Source organism: Colletotrichum jinshuiense, chromosome 2 (genome assembly GCF_051148585.1).
Source record: "Colletotrichum jinshuiense chromosome 2, complete sequence".
Lineage (NCBI taxonomy): Eukaryota > Fungi > Ascomycota > Sordariomycetes > Glomerellales > Glomerellaceae > Colletotrichum > Colletotrichum jinshuiense.
Genome location: NC_139309.1, coordinates 3,584,279 through 3,604,501, shown reverse-complemented (window position 1 = coordinate 3,604,501; position 20,223 = coordinate 3,584,279). Strand labels below are relative to the sequence as shown.

General features: G+C 53.1%; 4 protein-coding genes across 4 annotated transcripts; 2 read left to right on the top strand and 2 right to left on the bottom strand.

Moving 5' to 3' along the window:
• Positions 1-579: 579 nt before the first annotated feature.
• On the top strand, positions 580-1,403 carry EsH8_II_000950 (eukaryotic cytochrome b561-domain-containing protein; the record flags this gene model as incomplete). The annotated part of the gene is made up of 2 exons (XM_083264248.1): positions 580-727; positions 799-1,403. 2 exons carry the CDS (start codon positions 580-582, stop codon positions 1,401-1,403), a joined length of 753 nt encoding a protein of 250 aa, XP_083121570.1.
• A 1,781-nt stretch (positions 1,404-3,184) lies between these two features.
• On the bottom strand, positions 3,185-4,349 carry EsH8_II_000949 (chitin synthase III catalytic subunit; the record flags this gene model as incomplete). The annotated part of the gene is made up of 5 exons (XM_083264247.1): positions 3,185-3,730; positions 3,798-3,891; positions 3,952-4,133; positions 4,206-4,241; positions 4,320-4,349. 5 exons carry the CDS (start codon positions 4,347-4,349, stop codon positions 3,185-3,187), a joined length of 888 nt encoding a protein of 295 aa, XP_083121569.1.
• Positions 4,350-11,250: 6,901 nt separating this feature from the next.
• EsH8_II_000948 (uncharacterized protein) lies at positions 11,251-18,024 on the top strand (the record flags this gene model as incomplete). The annotated part of the gene is made up of 2 exons (XM_083264246.1): positions 11,251-11,348; positions 11,454-18,024. 2 exons carry the CDS (start codon positions 11,251-11,253, stop codon positions 18,022-18,024), a joined length of 6,669 nt encoding a protein of 2,222 aa, XP_083121568.1.
• Positions 18,025-18,433: 409 nt separating this feature from the next.
• On the bottom strand, positions 18,434-19,963 carry EsH8_II_000947 (serine--tRNA ligase DIA4; the record flags this gene model as incomplete). The annotated part of the gene is made up of 1 exon (XM_083264245.1): positions 18,434-19,963. One exon carries the CDS (start codon positions 19,961-19,963, stop codon positions 18,434-18,436), a length of 1,530 nt encoding a protein of 509 aa, XP_083121567.1.
• Between the last annotated feature and the right edge of the window lie 260 nt (positions 19,964-20,223).

The window sequence follows — 20,223 nt, the reverse complement described above, 5'->3', positions numbered from 1 at the left end:
TTCAATTATTTAAGTGCTAGGACGTGCAATGATCTGGCTATAGTTTCGCGCAAACCATGCGGATTGCAGGTGCTGAGGGGAAAGCAGAAAAAGCAACTCGTCCCTTCGCATATGTTGAGACGGGTGAGATATGTTTTAGTGGTCTTTATCCCTCCCCCTCTCCCCCAAATCTACAGCAGTGAGTGACGCTACCCCACCACCATTCTGTAGCTTAGCGCACGTTCCCTGCAACAACCCCCTGCAGTTGGTGCTCAATCAAAAATACATGGCCTCCAATAGGTCACAGCTCGAGACGAGTTCTCCGTCATAGATGCCGCCATCGATGACCTCGCCGCCCACCAACCACCAATATGCCGTCTGTCTTATCCTTATCCTTTCCCTCCTTCCAACCTTGGTGCCGCTTGCCCACCGCAGAAAATTAAATTGCAGCGACACTTCGTGCAGAATTCTTGTTGGGATTGCCAACTACAAGACAAAACGCCAATTCAGCGTCGACCTGCCAGACGACAGAACCGTCGCATCCCGCGCACCTGAATACTAGCAGGACAAATCATTGCACGCCGCGACACAACATTGATCATGTCTTCTGCCACAGGGCTTCCCGAACCCCCTCCTTCCCAGGACCGGGAACGGAACGAGGACCAGAATGAATTGGAGCCTCTTCTCGGCCGTCCTGGCGACGCCCAACAACCCGCCGGACAATTCATCACGAAGAACCTCGTACTGGGTATGCTTTGTCACATCAGCATTGTCCTCCTCCCTTCCTGTTTTTGTGTAACTAACCCCAGATCCTTCCAGGCACTGGCATCATCGCCCAATTCGGCATCGTCATCTTCGTTGCCATGATTTGGGCCGCTGTCCTCACGAAAAACGTGATCCTCTTCTCGGGCCATCCCCTAGCCCAGAGTCTCGCCATCTTTACCCTCACCCAGTCCATCCTCTCCCTCCAGCCAACCCACACTCCCGACCAGAAGCGCATCGGCCAGCGCGTCCATGCTGTCCTCAACCTCCTCGCCTTCCTCTTCCTCGTTGCCGGCGTCGCCATCATCGAGTACAACAAGTTTCTGCAGGGCCCAGGCTCACACTTCCACTCCGTTCACGGCTACCTCGGCGTCACCGTCTCTGTCATCCTGTTATTGCAGTACATTGTCGGCTTCACCATGTGGGCCACACCCGGTTTGTATGGAGGCGAGGACACCGCAAAGTCCATCTGGAAGTACCATCGCTGGAGCGGCTACGTTGTGCTTGTGCTCCTGCTGGTGACGGCCGCGACGGCCACGGATACGCCTTACAATTACAATGTTCTCAAGTTGAAGCTCTGGGCTGTCATTGTCACGATAATCCTGATCCTCGTCGGCATCATCCCCCGGGTCCAGAAACAGAAGCTTGGTTTCTCGTCCTAGACGCGATAGACCAACGTAGCTATTCGCTGCCTTGTGGGGGTGATACCACTTCAAGTGAAGATCCACCCATATTGAACCGGCTTTGCGAAGGGAGAAACAATCCTCTCCCATATTAAACTAGAAGAGACGCTTAGGCTAAACTTCAAGACAAATAGCATGAGAGTTCAGTTGGTTGTTGCTGCGGGGAGGGGAGGGAATGGTTTTTACGCTACCATACTCGGACCACCTGGCATGGGAAGGGGGCAATATTAAGCGTTGGTGACATGGTGGGCATGGTTCGTCCTTTTTACAGGTGTTGTTGGCGCAAGGTTCCCTTCACCAATATCAGAGTTTGCACTATTACGAGTCTTATGTTTATTGTTCTTAGCCACCTACCTCTGGCCCTAATTCGCTGTCCTAATAATACCGAGTGTTGGCTTCCTCGTCGGCATTGCTGGGCATGGCCAGAAATGACATGCTTGCAGTTCCGTAGGGAAAGATCCCGGGCATCGCAGCCAGCATCTACGCCTGCTTTCTTGACTTGATGATAGCCAAGCAAGCGACGCCGCCCTTGGACGAGAACAGAGCCGGCCGTGAAATAGCTGAGCTGCTTTTCCTGTGTTTCTTCCAAGCTCCCATGGTAACCATGGGTCTGCAAGTGGTGTGTTCAGTAGCCACGTTTTGCAGTACTTATTAGGCCTCCTCCTTGTGCCAGCCTCCCCTGGTCTCGCAAGACAGGATCACGTCCCGACCAAATTGCGGTCTCGACCTTTTTCAATGTCTCGCCAACATGCTCGGCCATCCGAGGAGTAGCTCAGACAGGACGTAGACAGGTCAAACATGGTGGGAAGGAGACCTCCAGCTCCCTCTGACAGCATGATGCATAAGCGGCCGAGTTTGTCTGCCACCAACAAGCACCGCGAGCACTTATAGTTGCCTCGTTCACCCCACGCCATAACGGGCCCGAGAGCCTCGCCAACTAGACTCAAAGTGTGTGTCAATTCTATCATTTCGACCTTCATGTACATTAGTCGCTCCGCCGGGGTATACTATCCGCTACTGCGTCAAAATATCAAAGTTTACACGCTGTACAGGTATGAACAGACGGCTCATACATACATCCATCCATTCGTTTTCTTCCACATGGACGCTAGGCCAAGGAAAATCCCTTCCTGCTCCTCATAACTATGCCCCGAGGGCCTGATCTCACGTCTCTCCATTGCAGCATACCTGGGACGCAGCGTCTTATCCTATGTCCCTGTCCAACTCCGTCATCTGGGGAATCGAAATTATGAATAATCCACCATGCGTGTCTCATGCCTCAGCATCAAATATTCGTGCGTATCGTTCGGCCTCTATGCAGGTCGTTCGTCGGCGAAAGAGCGTAAAGAAATAAGATGCAACCACTAGCCCCGGTAATTATTTCTCCCAGTTATGAGCATGGTTGCCGGGTGTGGTCTCTCGATGCCTCGTTGCTGGGCTGCTCGTTCGATATGATGACTTTTCAAAGATCGGTACAATGTTCGATGTCGACTCGTCTTGCTTCTCGTCCCTAGTGTCGGCGAGACGGGACAGCGCCAACAAACAGAACTCGGATATCGTTGTAAGCCTATCCCGTTGTGGGGGCATCAAAGACACCCTAACACCTCCAATTCCATTAATATAAACTTTTCAAGTCCCATTGGCCGATCGTCAAAGTGCTCAATGTACCTCCTTAGATACGGCGCTGTGGTACCGTATCCGCTGGTGGTGTTATAAGGAACGTTATGTTCTCTGCTCTCTCGGTCGTTTTGATCTCCGTTTTAAGGGTACGTGGTTGAGACAGGCATAGGCCAATCATCCTCAGTGATGCTGGACCAGAAGACCCAAATCGTTACAACCGCGAGAAGGGTGAAAAAAGTCTGGAAGAGCGAGCCGTCGACCGCACCTGATGTTCCATTGCAGATGTGAGAGCTCACAACATAGTTGAAAATCTGTCCGATGGCGAAGAGGAACAGGGCCGCCGTAAGGTAAATCATCGGTCGCATCTCGCCCAAGACACGGATGACAAGGATTGTCTCGAGAACGAAGAAGGCGACGATGAAGATCAATGGCGCTAGCTGGTACAAGACGTAGAGGGCGATGTGGCGGTTTGGCGGCTGATACGATGAATCCCAGTAGTTGGTCCATTGAAAGCCAGTGTCGAGGGTAATGTAGAGCGTACCGCCCAGAAGAATAATGGCAGAGCCGGTGATGAGACCCATAGACAGCGGTGTTCCGTCGTCAACAACTTGATATCCAACAACAGCATTAAGCATTAGTACCCATGTCGTCGCAATAATCATGCCAATATGAACTCCGGTGAATGCCTGGACAGTAGTTAGTAGCCATATTCTCGAAAGCTAGCATCACACTTGAATGATGGTGCGAACTAACAATCCGAACGTTTTCTGCCAGTGGAAATTCTCCCACGGTGAAGATTTCGCATATTTCAACAATGATGAAGCCAACGAGGAACAGTTGCATTTCCCTGTCCGACTAGGTTAGCATGTCGGCCGAGCGCAATGCTTAAGCGACGTCACAAGCATACCTCCGACCAACTGCAGCCTTTTTGCGCTCTGACCGCAGCAGCAGGTAGACAGATGCGATGATGGCAAATGCGGCAATGAGAATAGAACCGAGGTTTCCCAATTTGCGGCCTCCACTGAGGGGAATTCCCGTCAATTCGCAGCCTCCCCATGGCCCTGTTTGGGTGTGGCTGTCGGAAAGTACCTATAGACAATACGAGTCAGTATCACCTGCGAGAGGACCGCGAGGGCATCACGAGATGCGGGTTGGACGCACATTGCAGATCGGTAGTGTCGAGTCTCGACAAAAGTTCTGTGAATTTGATTAGCATGATGAACCAGCGCCACAGCGAGATCGCACACGTGGATCGACGAGGTGGACACGACGTACAAAGAAGTTGCCGAATTGTGTTGAACCCATTGTGGCTGACGTTTGCGGCGAGACTAATGGCGAATGCCAGCGGGTTGGGGATTCGTTTCTTTCGACAAAAGCAGATTCGTGTCGCAGAAGAACAATAGCTTTGACGTCTCGACGAAGAGTGGGTTCAAAAGGCAAGGCTACCTTAGTATCAGAGCCGAGGTCGTAGAAGTGGACATGAAACGGCGAGGTTGTAAAACGATAACGGCGGACTGTGGATTAAGACTTGGTTCGCCGCCTTGTCACTCGGTTTAGGGTGCAGCTGTTTGCGGAGCGACGATGCAGGAATATATTGTCGGGTGGCTGGTCAGAAAGGCGGTTGGTAGTGGTGGTTGTGGATTCTCCCTCCTTGTTTCGAAGCCTGGTATTAAATTCTCCCCGTCGACGCGATTACGACTATCCTGTCCCCTGACGTCGCAATGATTTTGTTCTTTGGCAGGCGGCTCTCTCTCGATTCCCTTTTTCTAGCTCTGGGCTCTCGATGAACTTGTCGAAGAAGTGCGCAATTGGAACAGGATGCGACTGGAATCGATGGGAGAGTGAGACTTGTGCGGTTGCTCCTGTGATGGCGGTCGACGACGAGGAGCAGGTGCAGACAGATGCAGCAGTTGCGGGTGCAGCAGGCGCAATTGACAGAAAAAGGCGCGAGGGATGTCGGAAGCGGCGCAGTGGGTGGTGGGACAATATAAGCCAAGCTGGTAACGAGTGGAGGCCTTTTTGCCCTTTGAGGTGGTGCCGTTCCCTTCCAGTAAAAGCGCCGGGGGCTGCTAAGGCAGGAACAGGAGCCTACCATGCAATGCCAGCCTCGTTACTTGCTTGGAGCAATACGTCCTACACTATGCACTACGTATCCGTACCGAAGGAAGGTGGAGAGCAGAGAGCGGGCACCTTGGCAAAAAAGAGATACGTACCGTCTAGCGGGACAGGGCTGGGCGCATTAACCTGGCAAGCCTGTGAGCAAATGTTGGGTACGTACCGGCAATAATTAAAACGCATCTCCCCCTCCGAGTGACGCTAAGCCAATGGACGCTCCCGAGGTGCGGCTGCACGCGCCATGATTGGACGGCGCAGCCTTGGGACGAAGGCTTTCCAAGCACTGCACGAACAATTGGCGGGCCCTTGAAAGTGTAATTTGGCGACCCCTGTCCTCCCTGCTTCTGATTTTCGACCAGCAGCAGGAGCGGCGACTGGTTGTCCCCTCTACATTGTTCCGATCACACCCACGGCCACTCTTCACTCGATTACTGTGTATCATGATGGTTCGCAGCATACAGCGAGGGGCAAGGCACACCCGTCAGTAATTTAGCGTACCATACTTTATGATGATGTGTGGCATGGTAACACATAGTTACCGACTGACCGACTGGGAGCCAGCCAGCCCACCCACTCTCGGTGAGGAACATCAACGCGACATATAGCGCAGAGGCCATGATGCTCATCCGATGTGGCTGATGGGACCACCTCGAACTTTACAGAGATATACAGCCCTTGATAGATGGAACCGTGGTTACTAATTTGCTTGTGCCTGACCTAACATAGTGCTGGTGCTAGTGCTGGTGCCCGCCGCATCAGAACACCATCAGTTTCAATCATGCACAGCTCGCTCACGAAGCAGTTCTGAAATCCGGGGTCTGGAGCCACATCTCGTCGGTCAATGCAAACGCAGCAGGTCGCAGTCGATCAGATGGGGCGAAATAGACAAAAGAAAACACCGAGACGGCCACGCAGAAAAAGTAAATGGAATCGTAAGTTGCGCCATCTTGTGCGACGGACGGGCCGGTCTTGGTAATAAGCCTGTAATTTGGCGGTTTTTATGCATGATGAGCTGGGAAACCACCCACCTCTTCACTCGCACTACTTCCACCTCCACGTCCGCTGCCATTGCCACTCACTGGCTGGCCATTCCCACCGACACCGTGACTATGCTAAGGAGTACTGTACCTAGTACCGTCCCTCCCTCAATTGCTCCCTCCCCGTGCCTCGAGAGCTGTCGCCCACTCCGTGATCGTCTCTTTGCATTCAACCCCTACCCCTGTGCTTCTTCATCTCTAGTGTAGAGCTCGGCGTCACTCGCGTCTCCCAGCCACCGTGCCTGCTACGTAATTTTCTCTTTTACACAGCTATGAGAGGCGTCTCACACACACACACACACACATTGTTTCTCCTCACCCACGAGTGAACAAGAGTGCGACATATGCTCCTCGAAACCAGTCTCAGGAATGCCTCAAGGCGCTTATCTCAATTGGGGAAAGACATTGCTGGACTCCACGACTGTTCCATGTGCATATGGCACCTGGGGCCTGCGCTGTGCAGCAGCCTCGGCATGGCCTCGACTGACAACACCGATTCCATCGAGGCAGTCGCATGGCATGGCAAGGTACCAACGACTACCGGGCATAATGCTACAAGGAACAGATGGCGTATCTTGCGTTATCTCAATCAACAAGCACCCACACGGCACGCAAAGCCAGAGACCCAGAGACCCGCGTCGCACAGACTCGCATCACAACCTATGGCCATGAAGTCTCTGCGACCTGCCATGGCCCGCATTTTGACTGCCCTTTTGAGGTGCCGAGATGCTCTGTCCAGGTTCAATGCCTCACGGCTGCCTACTCATGACCTCATGCTTGCTTGGTCCCGGCCCGATCCAACACTTGCCTTGTGCCAAAAGCGCCGGATTGATAACAAGAGATGATAAGCACATCGAAGAAAACGTACTTGGTGAATGTCAAACAGGGTACCTGGTCTCTAACCAACCTCCAGGCAGGGGCATGCGAACTGGCTGCTCAACTAGTATACCTCCAGTAACAAAAGTCCGTCTTGGCCAGACAAATGCCGCTCCCTGGCAAGCGGCCAACCATTGATTCAAAGATGGATGGCAACGGCCTGTCGCCCATAGCATACACGTGTCTGCCAAACGCCATCAACGTCCACTAGCCCTCGGCCACTGATAGCAGGCTAAGCACGACTGTTTTTGATACGCAGGTGAAAAAATTGACCCCGCGATCGCAGGGAGTCTGAATCAGCGTCACGGAGTTTGCTTCCTTCCCTAGGGCTCGGTTCAGCCATTTCAACGGTAGCCAGACGATATTCCCGCCGCCTTGCAGCTCCTCACAACGCGTCGTGGAGAAACCCACACGCGCATGCAACGGCCGGCTTGGACGGAACCAGGCCGGGACAGGAAGGCCGCTAGCTTCACCTCTTGCCCCCAACCTCCCAGTCCCCCTCAGGCAGGTACCTTTCCCCCCCACCCTTCTCTCCCTCTCTCTGGGGTTTCTCGTTTTCTTTCGTTTGAACCATCGTGAGGCCAGGTTGCCCAGTGCCTACCTTGCATGCGGGTATCAGACACCAGAATCAGATGCCAGAGCCTGCCCATTGACGTGTTTACCCACCCACCGCCTGCCCACCGCCTTGTCCACCGCCTTGTCCACCGCCTGCCCATCGCTTGTCAGTCAGTGTGCTCCACCTGCATACGGCCCACGATGGCTTGGCCCCTCAGGTCCGTTCGATGGAGTGAACAATTCCCTCCAACAAGCAGGGATTCCCCCGTAGTCTCGGCAACGATCTTGGGCGCTCCTGTCATTCTCACTGGCCAATATACTGCAAACCCTTCCTGTAGCTGTCATTTGTGTCTACCATCGTGGCTGTCCGTTCTTCGCCGCCAATCAAGCGCTCTTTTGCCAGCACCCGCATTTCGGGTACCCGAGTTCTCAGCCTGCCCATTTCGTCGTCAACCGAAAACTCTGCGCCAACGAGAGACATTGACTGCCAACAGTGCATTAATCCGGCCCTTTATGAGATCTGAGTTGGGAGGCGGCGGAACATGATGCCCCTCGGGGGGTCCCATACTTGCTTGGCCGCCGCCTTGCGAGGGCGAGGGTCTCCCTGGTATACTGAATAAACTCTGGCATTTACTGGATACGGCGGCATAATCGACCCCCAACCCGGTTCCGCCAAGGTCCGGCAAACACGATTGGTTCCGTTTGTGAACTCAACAATGGTCTTCGATAGAAGGTTGGCCTATTGTCCCCCAACATTATCGTTGTCGTCGCTGTATCGCAGTCATTCTCAACTCCCGCGTCTGCTAAATGATCAACATCTGAGTGTCCCAACCGTGCTGAAAGAGCCGTTCTAGAACTTTGCTGCGGGCTGCGGGCTGCAGGAAATGATCACGGACACGACGCTTTGCGCCACCTTCTTCGACTGGTGTCTCCAACTGTGGCAGTGCATGTCTGAAGATTGAACAACGACAACCAATCCCCCCTGGCGTACCTCTGCAATGAGGTCTGCAGATCAATTCATGGCTTGCAGTAGCTAGCTGTTGTACGTTGCTGTGAGGCACTCGATTATTCCGGCAATAGTCCCAATCGCATGTGCTGTTGGTGACTTGTGGCAACTCGACGACTATTCTAGACCCATGAGCTGACGAGTAAGTCAGAGAATGCGAAACCATTGTCACCAAACTCGGTCTACGAGGAACGGTCACAGGTCACGACAGCGAGGCTATCTTGGCTTCCTTTCGCCAGCATTACTCCTCTGCCGACTCGCTAGCCTCTGCGCCCGAAATCTGCCCCCGCAATCGTGGGGACTAGGATCCGAAAATAGAGTCGTCGCATCCCTCGCGGCGATCATTAGCTAGTCCAACTCGAGTGGGTTGGATATTTCCACAGCCAATATTGAAGCTTCAGGGTTCGATTTGTGTGATTTATTTGAGATCCAACAACCTTTTTCATACTCATCAACTATAACTGAAGCATTCCCGGTATGCACCAGTGGTTCGCTCGTCGATTGGCACATTTGTCTGGGCAGCTATACTCATTTGCGTCGACAAGCCTGGTCAAAAGATATGTGAAGCGGTTCGTCGGTTATAGCTGCTAGTTTTTAAGCTCTATGCCAAGTTTTGCAGGCTCAAAGGTCTCTAAAACAGTTGCCAAAGATATTGCTGATGAAATGGAAGGGCTGCTGGCGAGCCAGGCGAGGCTTAACTTCATCGCCAGGCCCGCCATGGAGGACCCTAACACAACCGGTGTCTATGTTCCTTAAGATGATGTAAGGCCGTCTCCGTGGCTCTGTTCTCGCATATGGGGCGCCTGGAAAATTACGGATCCCAGCATTGCCAGCGGGCACTCTCGTGTCTACACCAACTGATAGGGGTTTTGTGGCCGGAGAAGATCACAGTTCCTTGTGTCGTGCAGTGAATTCGAGGGAGTTAGACGCATACGTATCCGTAGACTATGCACTGAATGCATCATATGACGTGGTCTTGAGGCTAAACGCCAGCTACGAGAGCCGTCCACGAATGAGGTATATTGTCTCTTGTAGCAAAGGCCGGTATGTTGTTGTCAGCATGATGTGCTTCTCACTCCTTGCTTACTACCCCCAACTTGATATTTTGGCGAGTATGGTTTCCCCCGGATCGAGGTTTCTAACATGTTGGTTGCTTTACAAACTTGAATGGTTCAAGATGCTAGCACTGTTTTTCTTACAACCGGATCTGTTTAACCTGTCAATTGTACAGGAAGATCGTTTGTTTGGTCATAAAATGCCGAGCGTTACCACATAATCCCGGGACAACCCTACTCATCTTGCGGTGGCTCCGGCTCCTATCGGTTACCCAGGGCATTGCTGCTGCTTTCATGCCCGAACAAGATGATTGCTGCTTGGCTATTATATGGTTAACGGTGAGCCTTGCCCCTTTGAAATGACCGTTGGTGTGATCAAATGCATCTTGTCCCATCGTCAATCATGTCTTTCTCATCTCACCCACATAGTCGTATTGAGAAAGAAAAAAAAAAGACTGTCGCACCATCACAGTTGTGAAAGATGGCTGGCTCGGTAAAGGTTTGCAGCCAAGCGTATGCGCCAGTCACTGTTCGGCTTTCCGATATTGATGCCTCAAATATGAATAGTCTCGTGGCATTAATTAGATCCGGATGGGATGGCGAACCGAAGTGGCTGAGAGGCCATGGTTTTCTGCAACGCTTACAACCGACTTTGATGAGGCCAGGATCTCTCTGTGCCATGCCGCTTGACAGGTCTTCCTCCTCGTACTTACGCAACGTCGTCGACAAGGTCTTGCCAATGATAGCGCCGGCAGACCGTCAGTACCGACGCCAATGTCTTTTTAAAGCATAAAATGATAATAATAACAATAATAATAAAATCATAAGGGCGAATGGCACGATTCGGATGCCGTTGTTTCTTTTTCGTAAGCTTTTATTTCCTTCATGTTATCAGGTGCAAGTACCACCTTGCCGGATTTGGCGCGTTGGGTACGGGCACTTCACTAGTGGCCCCGCCTGGCTGCAGCGGCGGGTGGGTGCCGGATCAACGCAGCCAAACACTGAACAGTGCACAACACATCAGGAGCAGCACCTGGAGTCGGTTGCTCCGCAACGCAGACACAATAAACGCCTGGGCACCCATTGGCACTGCGCGCGTATCTCACCGCACCACGTCACATCCCACACCCACTTCACCTCCCCCGGGTAACAAACATTGAACCCGGTTCTTAAGACTGGCCCCCGTATATTGCCGTCACCGACTCGATCTTACCTACCTTGGGTCAGCAAGTCCCGGACGATTTGACTTGACATTGCTTTACGTCTTTGTTTCGTTATCTTCTTCCAACATCCAAAGGAGCCCGCTCCGATCTGCCTAGCCTCAGTTGCTACTGTTTATGCACTTCTTCTCGGACGAAGGCAGTGCCTTGCAGGACAGCGCAGCACCAACATAACCTCAACAGGAGCAAGACCGGGACTAAAAGCGACATCAAACTGCTTGGTTGATCTTAACACATTGCATTGACTTACCCACATTCCACCGCTTCTCCGCCTCGCCTTGATAACCTCTCTATTAGACTTGGAACAACATTCCAGTCGCTCTGTCGTCCAGTTCGAGAACAATGGCCCCCGTGGAGCGCGAAGCTCCAAGAGACGGGGATCGTCCTCTGAGACACCAACATTCTATGTCGTCCGATCAGGGCAGAGCTCTGGTGCCCATGTAAGTGACCAAAAGACAAACCTCTTCCATCATCAACCATTCCCTAAATCTCCTCCGTCATGCGCTGGTCATGTCTGTTATTTGGCGTCACCTAATGAAGACCAGGTGGGATAGCTCAGACCCGGACAGAGCGCCGCCGCCTTTGCCTCTGAACCCGCAATCGCCGAGTGTCACCACCTCTAGAAAAGGGACCTCGAGTGCCATCCAATCTGCCCATGCTGCCTTGACCGAGAGGGCGCGCGAGAGCGCCATGGTCCCGGGACCGCTGACGAAACGGAACACCGACATGTCACCGGAACGCTCCCTCATCAAAGGATCCCACCACAAACGAATGCAGTCCTTGCAACCAGGAAGTGTCAGGGACCTCAGTCTACTACTGGAGAGTGGCCAACAATCCAATCCACCATCACCGACGAAAGCCCCCGAACGAGCCGTCCGTCCGTCCACTCCAGGGGCCAACAGAAGGGATAGCTTTGCCGACAGCAGAAGGAGCAGTGTCGTCGATGGCAGAAGGGACAGCTTCGTCGAAAACAGAAGAGAGAGCTTCGCCGAAACAAGGTCACCAGAGAAGGAGGTCACAACGCCGTCATCGGCCCCGATTGTGACTCCATTAATACGTCCTGCGATGAAGAGACAGCAACAGAGCATTCTAAGCGAGAACACACCTCCACAATCTGCAACCATGCTTGCCATTCAGAACATGCCGCTTCAGGGTCAGAAGGACCAGGAAAATACTCTCCAGAATGCCACCAATGGCTCCACGGCTCTCGTGAGAACGCCTCAGTCTGCCGATGCTCTTTCTGGGCAAATACTCAGTCTCACCAGTATCGCCACAGCTCTGCAGAAGGACATGGCTCAGCTGAGTCGACGAAGTCGGGACAACGCGACCGACCTGCTGAGTCTGAAAGAGGCGACCAAAGCTCGTGACGAGGACATTCGCAAGAGCTTACGCGAGCTCATCAACAATGCCCAAGACGCAAGCAGCAGGCCAAGTTCCCGCGATCCCTTCGCCAGCAGCTTGTTCCTCGACAGCAAGCCTCATCACACCTCTCCTCCCCCAAATAAAGCACCTCGCCCCTTCTCTCTACCTAGAATCCCATCGCCCAACAGCTTTGCAGCATCCATCGACCGAGACACTTTGAGTCCTCCATCGCTATGCAACTCAGAGTCTCCAACAACCATAGCAATACTGGACAAGATTATCAGGGACATGGGTACAAAGGAGGGGCATGATCTTCTGCTGTCTCGTCTGACCGATGTGGCGGAGAAGCTTGCTGGCGTTGCCCCGGCCTCCAAAGTAGACGAACTGATACAGCTCGTCAAGACCAGGTCAGACGATGCCGAGGTGTCTCAAGGTTGCGGGGGCAATGGAGGCGGCAATGGAAATCGACCCCGCACAGCAGGCTTTGATGATGATTCGAGCAGCATGGATTTCGATTTTGACCCTGGATACGCCAGCCAACTAACTCATCGATCGGAAAGAGCATTGCATAACGAGCCCACCTCACGGTCTGCGGCTACATCTGCTAATGCTTCTGATCTAATCAACGATGAAGTACTGAAGATTATCCGAACCGTCAAGGACAGTGTCGCCCAAGGAGGCGGCTTAACTGCTGAGGTCAAGGCCCTCGTTCGGGAGCTTCGTGGTGAAGTCCTTGGTATGGGAAGAGAGATCGGCAGGAGATTGGATGAGGTCAATACGCAATCCACATCCGCGGAACCCCCGGCAAACAACGAAGAAATTACTAGAATCATCCACGAGGGTCTTGAACAGATGAGAGAACAGATGGACGAAGTTCTGCGAGAGCATCGTCGACAGTCCGCCAATTCCGTCTCATCAAGAGCGACTGCTGTTGATTACCAAGAAATTTACAACGCTATGAGAGCAGCACTCCGAGACTCGCAAGCCTCACAGCAAAAGGAGCCTGACTTGAGTCGTGAAGATGTTATGGACGCTGTTAAAGACGCTTGGGAAAACTATAAACCAGAAGTCGAAAACCACGACCCAGGGCTTGGACGCGAGGAGATTTTGGAGTATCTCAAGGAGGGCTTGCAAGACTATGTCGATCAGGATCAACACCCTGTGGGAGCCTCGAGAGATGAGGTGTTCCAAGCAGTGGTTGAAGGCCTCAAGCATTTCTCACCACCTCGCGTAGACACGCCAGCCAGCCTCTCTCGAGATGAGATTCTCGAGGCAGTCCGCGAATGTCTGGAGGAATTTGAGTTTCCCGTTGCTCCATCAGCGTTTACCCAAGAGCTTACGCGAGACGATATGCTTCATGCAGTCAAGGAAGGCCTAAGCGGATACGATCTGCCCACTGCTGGGTCTCTCGTCCCTCACCAAACAGGCAACGATGAAGTTGTCACTCGATTGCAGGAAATCCTCGAATACATGCGTAGTGAATTCCGGGCTGTAACAGAAGAGGCAAAACACAATGCTGCAGCAAATGGCCGTGACACGGAACAGATTATGGACGCCACGAAGGATGGCTTAGAGAAGCTGCGAGCCGATATCCAGGAGTACGTCAGTCATCTGAGTGGCAGCATTGGGCAGGATGAAGTTACACAAACTTTACTCGGCACACTGGATACCTTCAGAGACGAGATGGCCGCGTTGGTCGACCGCGTATCAAGTGACTCAAGGTCAACAATCGAAACCCACATGGAGTCATTGCGGGACACTGTCAACTCATCCATGGTGCCCGCCACTCCCCAAGTCAACCAGAAAGAGATCATCGAAGCTGTGAGAGATGGCATTGACAGTGTACGTGCAGAACTGCGTCGTCCCTTTGCTGGAGTCACGGAGATACTGGATGCTCTCCACGACGGCCTGGCAGACTTACGCATCAGCATTGATAAGGTTGGAAACCGGCCAGCGGATCTGACGGCCAATGATGAGATTCTCGATGCGCTGAAATCAGGACTCGACAGTGTCCGCTCCGACATCGATGGCCTTCGCGAACAACAAGGTCAAAATGACAGGGCCTTGACGACAATGAACGATGGTGCCGTTGTCCAGCTAGATGCTCTCAAGCAGGACGACATCAAGAATCTTGAGGTCCTCATTACTCAACTCCGCATCAAGATTGAGGCTATGGAGCCTGCAAACGTTGACGCTGTTGCCAAGGACGATCTGACGCACATGGAGGACATGCTTCGCTCTCTACAAGAATCCGCGTCCAAGGATGACATACTGCGTCTTGAAGATATGCTTCGACTTGTACAAGAGTCGGTCTCCAAGGATGAGACGTCTCGAATTGAAGAGGTTCTTCTCAATGCCCAGGACTCAGTATCCAAGGAGGACGTGGCACGCTTGGAAGATGCACTTCGAACCATCCAGGAATCGGTCAAGCCTAAGACCAACGAGGACAATCCCACCAGCACTGATCCTGCTTCCAAAGAAGATGTTCAAGCCATTGAGACAATTCTGCGTAACACCAAGGGTCGGTTGGATGACCTCATTGACGGCGAACAAGCTGTGCGGAAAGAACACCTGGACAGCCTGGAGAACATCATTCTGGAGACCAGAGAAGCAATCAACCTAATCACTACCCAAATGGATGTTCTTCCAAAGAAGGACGACATAACTTCCGTCGAGTCCCTGGTTACACAAGTCGCTGCAGGGTTCGAGGAAATGAAGGAGAGTACCGCCAAACAACTAGAGGACCCAGAGCGCGTGACCAAGACAGACGTGGAAGCCGTCGAAGCCGTATGTCTCGATATTAAAAATGTGTTCGATCAGATGCTCAAGTCGGATCTGGCAACGCTCGCCACCAAGGAGGATATCAAAAAGACAGAGACAGCCTTGGAAGAACTCAAAGGTCCTCTAGAAGGGCTGAAGGCCCCCCTGGATGATCTGAAGGCCCCCCTGGAAGAACTCAAGACCCCGCTCGAGGAGCTTAAGGCAAGACTCGACGCCTTGACCGACTCACATGCCAAAGGAGGCGAGGAACGCCAAGCCGAGATTGTTGGTGTTGGCGAACGAGTCACCGAAGTCAAGACCTTCCTCGAAGAATTCCAGGGGCTAGTCAAGGCTAAGCTTGAGGACGGCGTCACTGGAATCGAAACACTTGCAAAGCTTTTCGAGGGCGTTTCAACAACAGTGGAGAACAACGCCTCGGTCGGCCAGGAGCTAAAGGATCTCTCTGACATGATGAAGATGGAATTCGAAGAGTCCAAGGCCGGTGTGGTGGGCGCCAAACTGGAGTCTGACGAGAAGTTCCTACAGACTACCGAAGCCCTGAGCGCCAAAATTGACGAGAAGGTCGCGGAGCTAATGACAAAATACGACGAATTTCACGTTGCTCTTGACGACCGCGCGAAGGCAGGAGAGGTCAGAGATGCCAGCACTGAAGAGGCAGTCCTGGGCACCAGGGCCGTTGCCGAAGAACTCAAGTCCCTGGTCGACACGCTGGGTGCCGCAGTCACTGACTCAATGGAAAAGATGGAGGAGGCATCCAAGACTGTGTTCACCAGGGTTGAGGATCTCATGACCAAGTCTGAAGAGAATCACACGGAAGGGAAAGCCGATCACCAGCAAACTCGTGACCATCTGAAACAAGCTGTTCAGGCTGTTGAAGGTCTCCAGGGGCAGGTCGGCGAATTCCAGCCTCAGATCCTCGAGTCGGTCAAGGATATTCTGCTTATTGTTGGTCAGCACTACGACTATGCTAAAATGTCGACAACTGATATTCAGAAAACAATCGAGGAGGCCAAACCCACCGAGCTAGCCCTCCCACCACCTCCTGAAAAGTATGATGACGCTGTGGTCATCGAAAAGCTCGACAAATTGGTGGAGCATGCCATGGTTCCCATAGAAAAGTACGACGATGCGGGCGTCCAAGAGAAGCTTGACAGACTCGTCGAGTATGCGTCGGCCCCAGTCGACAAGTACGACGACGCTGTTGTTCAGGAGAAACTCGACAAGATTGTCGAGCAAGTCTTCTTACCAGTCGAAAAATACGATGATGCCGGCGTTCATGACAAACTCGACAAACTCGTGGAACATTCCCTTGTGCCTGTTGAGAAGTACAATGACGCGCCAGTACACGAGAAGCTTGATACACTGGTAGAGCATATCTTGGTCCCTGTTGAGAAGTACGACGATGCTGTGGTTCAGGAAAAGTTGGACAAGCTCGTTGAACAGCAGGCTTTGATTCCCATCGAGAAGTACGACGATGCTCCGGTGCACGAGAAACTTGATAGGCTTGCTGAACAGCAGACCTTGATTCCCACTGAGAAATACGACGATGCTCCAGTGCACGAGAAGCTTGATGCACTGGTAGAGCATATCTTGGTCCCTGTTGAGAAGTACGACGATGCTGTGGTTCAGGAAAAGTTGGACAAGCTCGTTGAACAGCAGGCTTTGATTCCCACCGAGAAGTACGACGATGCTCCGGTGCACGAGAAACTTGATAGGCTTGCTGAACAGCAGACCTTGATTCCCACTGAGAAATACGACGATGCTCCAGTGCACGAGAAGCTTGACAAGCTTGTTGAGCACGCTACGATCCCTGTCGAAAAGTATGACGACTCAGCCGTGCACGAGAAACTGGACGAACTGGTTGATCATAGCCATGCCGCCGAGAAGGCATTTTCCCAGCTCGACACGCTCGAGAAGGTCCACCAAAAAGTCATCCAGACAGCGGCGGATATCTCACTTTTCCTTGCTAGCCAGACCAAGCGAATCACAGAGGAGGAGGAGGATCGGGAAAAGACGTTACATGAAGTAAACCTTGATTTGGAGCGGAAATTTACTCTCAAGGAGCAAATCGAGTCCAGCTTGCTGGATCTCAAACAAGAAGAAGAAAGGCTCAAGGCGTCCGTACTAGGGCTACGTACGGAGCAGGAGAGCCTCGTTCGTCAGAAGACGAGGCTGACTGCGGACGTTTCGTCCCTCGAGACTGCGCTGCATATCCGTCGGGAGGAGCTTCATGACATGGAAACCCGTGCCGAGGGGTTGGAGCGTCGTATCTTGGAGGGCGTCATGGACCATTCTCGTGTCCTCCTGATGTCAAAGGCGACAAAGGGCCGTGACGCTATGAGCCGCAAACGTGTCCGAGACCAGAAGCCGAGTCACGAAAATGGTACAACTGAGAAGACCACGTCGCCTGCCGTCAACCTAGCACTCTCGGCTAAACGGAACCTGAAGCCACCGACTCAAACGGGCACCGCGCGCCGAATCTTGTCGCTTAGTCAAATTACAAACAATGTGCCAGCGGGAGGTGTTACGCGCAGTCAAAGTGTGAGAACTGCTGGTGCAAAGGGCCATCGCAAGTCCAGCTGGGCAGGCGGATTCGCCAAGGGCTACGGAGAGCTTGACAAGGAGAATATGTCGTTGAAGGAGACCGAAGAGGAGAATATGCCGAGCCCTGCACCGCTCGATAACCCGATAGACGTAGCTGATTCCCTGGTGAGTGGCGACGACCCCAGCGATACAGAGACACTGCGCCGAAGCAGTCGTGGCACAACCGTCGTGACGGAGAGTACCGATAATTACACTGGCGATGGAGACTATTCGGACTATTATGACGATGTCCAGAGCGACTTGCAGAGTGATATTCAGAGCGAGTGGACAGAGAGTGTCATAAGTTCGAATGTCAGTTCAAATGTCAGCTCTAACCTCAGCCAGGAGACGCCTGGCAACGAGGTCGTTATTTACGCTGAGTCTCCCTAAGAAGCGAGGTTGGAGCCGATGCGGGGGAGGTTTTTGCTTGATCATTGACGATTGCTGAATAATGTAAGCGCATGTTTGCTCCGGCATCAGTTGGGTTTACGGCAGATTGTGTCAAAAGGAGCGAGGGTTTCCTGTTGTTGCTGTCTTTATTCTGTATTTGGTAGCGTTAGGATGAGCCCGGTCAATGTTTTAGGATTGTAGGTAGTGTTGTTGTTGAATACGGAGTAACAATTGAATCGTGCTTGTGCCACAGTGAATCAATTGGCTTGTGTGCGCCTCAGTACATCAACTTTGCCTCGAAACACGTCGGGTATACATGATTAAATGTGCGCCTGTGAATGGGAACAATAGTGTTACAAAAAAATACAGTTTGGGTGTGTCATGAGTCAAAGTAGCCGGTATTTGACCGTTACGATGAGGTGGTCTTCCGAACGATGCTCTCCTTTCCGTCCATCCACGGTTGCAAACAAGCTGGAATTGAAACAGACATTTCCTGCTCGTTCCATCCCGCTTCCAGGAGAGCAGCGACTATCCTTGGGACAGCAAGGGCAGTGCCATTTACAGTCCATGGGAATGTGAGCTTGCCGTCAATCTTGGCCCGCGTGGCGAGTCGCCGCGTCTGATAGTCGGTGCAGATGCTAGCAGAGGTTACCTCACCCCAGCCGTCATTCTGCTGCTGACGGGATGGGAAGAAAGTCTCGATGTCGCATTTGCGAACGGCCGAGGCGCCGAGATCCGCGGTGGGCATCTCGAGTATGCGGCAGTGCAGACCCAAGGAGCCGAGGATCTCGGTCTGGATGTCGAGCATCTCCTCAAATACGTCAACCGTCTCGTCAGCGTCGGGAGATGTCCAGGCGAACATTTCGACCTTTGTGAATTCGTGCACACGGTACAGGCCCTTGGTGCTGGCGCCGCGGGCGCCTGCTTCGGCGCGGTAGCATCGGGAGACGGCGACGCGTTTCATGGGGAGCTCGGAGGAGTCGATGGTCGTGTCAGCTTTCATGCCCGCAAGAGGGATCTCCGAGGTCCCGGCGAGGCAGAGTTCCGGCTTGCCGCGGTCCGCATCGGCTTGGGACTGGGCAAGGGCGTAAATTTGCTGCTCGTCGTTCTGGTCTCGTGGTTGGAAACCGCAGGCCGAGGCGATGTGGCTGTAGACGACGCTCGGCGGGGCGACCTGGCGCCATCCGTGCCTGGTGGCCACAGCCAGGGCGTACTGAATGAGAGCCTGCTCCAGCTGAGCAGCTTCGTCAAGAAGATAGTACCATCCCCAGCCGGAGGTGTTACCGGCGGCGGCGAAGTCGAGGAGTCCGAGCTCCGATCCGATGTGGACGTGAGACCGCCATACCTTGTCTGAGGCGCTCGCGGGCTCGGCAGGGTGCTCGTTGATATAGCTCAGCAACTGCGGCTCGTCGCCGATGGGGGTGACTCCACTGGTGAGGTTGGGGATGCCCAGAGCAAGGGTCTCCATCTCCTCAACCAGCTTGGCCTCCTCCTGCTCGACGGCCGAGAGTTTCTGCTTGAGGACGCGCGCCTCCTCTAGGAGCTCATCGCGCGTCATGCGCCTGATGTTAATGAATTCTGCATCATCGCGGCTGGATGATGGATTGGCGATTTGGCGCCGGAGCAGGTTGGACCTCTCCCGGACGGCGCGGCTGTCCTTCTGCAGGCCCTGCCATTGCGCAAAGATTTCGTTGATGCGGGCGGGGCTCTTGCTTTGGGAGACGTAGTTGCGATCAAGACAGTTTTGCTCGTGGAGTTCCGGGTTCTCTCTAATGTGTCTGATATCGATGATTGGTTTAGGTGCTGTGGACGGCCTCTTGAGGTCTGCGAAAGCACGACGGGTCGCGATGTGGCTTATGCGTAATGAGGGTGAAGGCTGTAGTGAAGGCTTTGCGGCCCTCAGCGAACGATTCAGGAGACATGTTAAATTCCTTCCCATCTCGGTGATCGGGCGTTCTGGAGTCGGTTTAGGGTGTCTGAATGCCCACGCGGGTGAGTAGAGATGAGCTGAGGTAGTGAAGGAAAAGGTGATGGCTGCGTTTGTATGAATCGCTTACAGGAATATGAGCAGGGGCCCAGAAGGCTGGATCTTCGCTTAATGCAATCCGACGGACGTATCTTACGATGGTGCATGGACGACAGCGATTGGGCCACCCACATCCACATCCGTTATGCAGTAGAGAGAGGCAGGAGAAACAT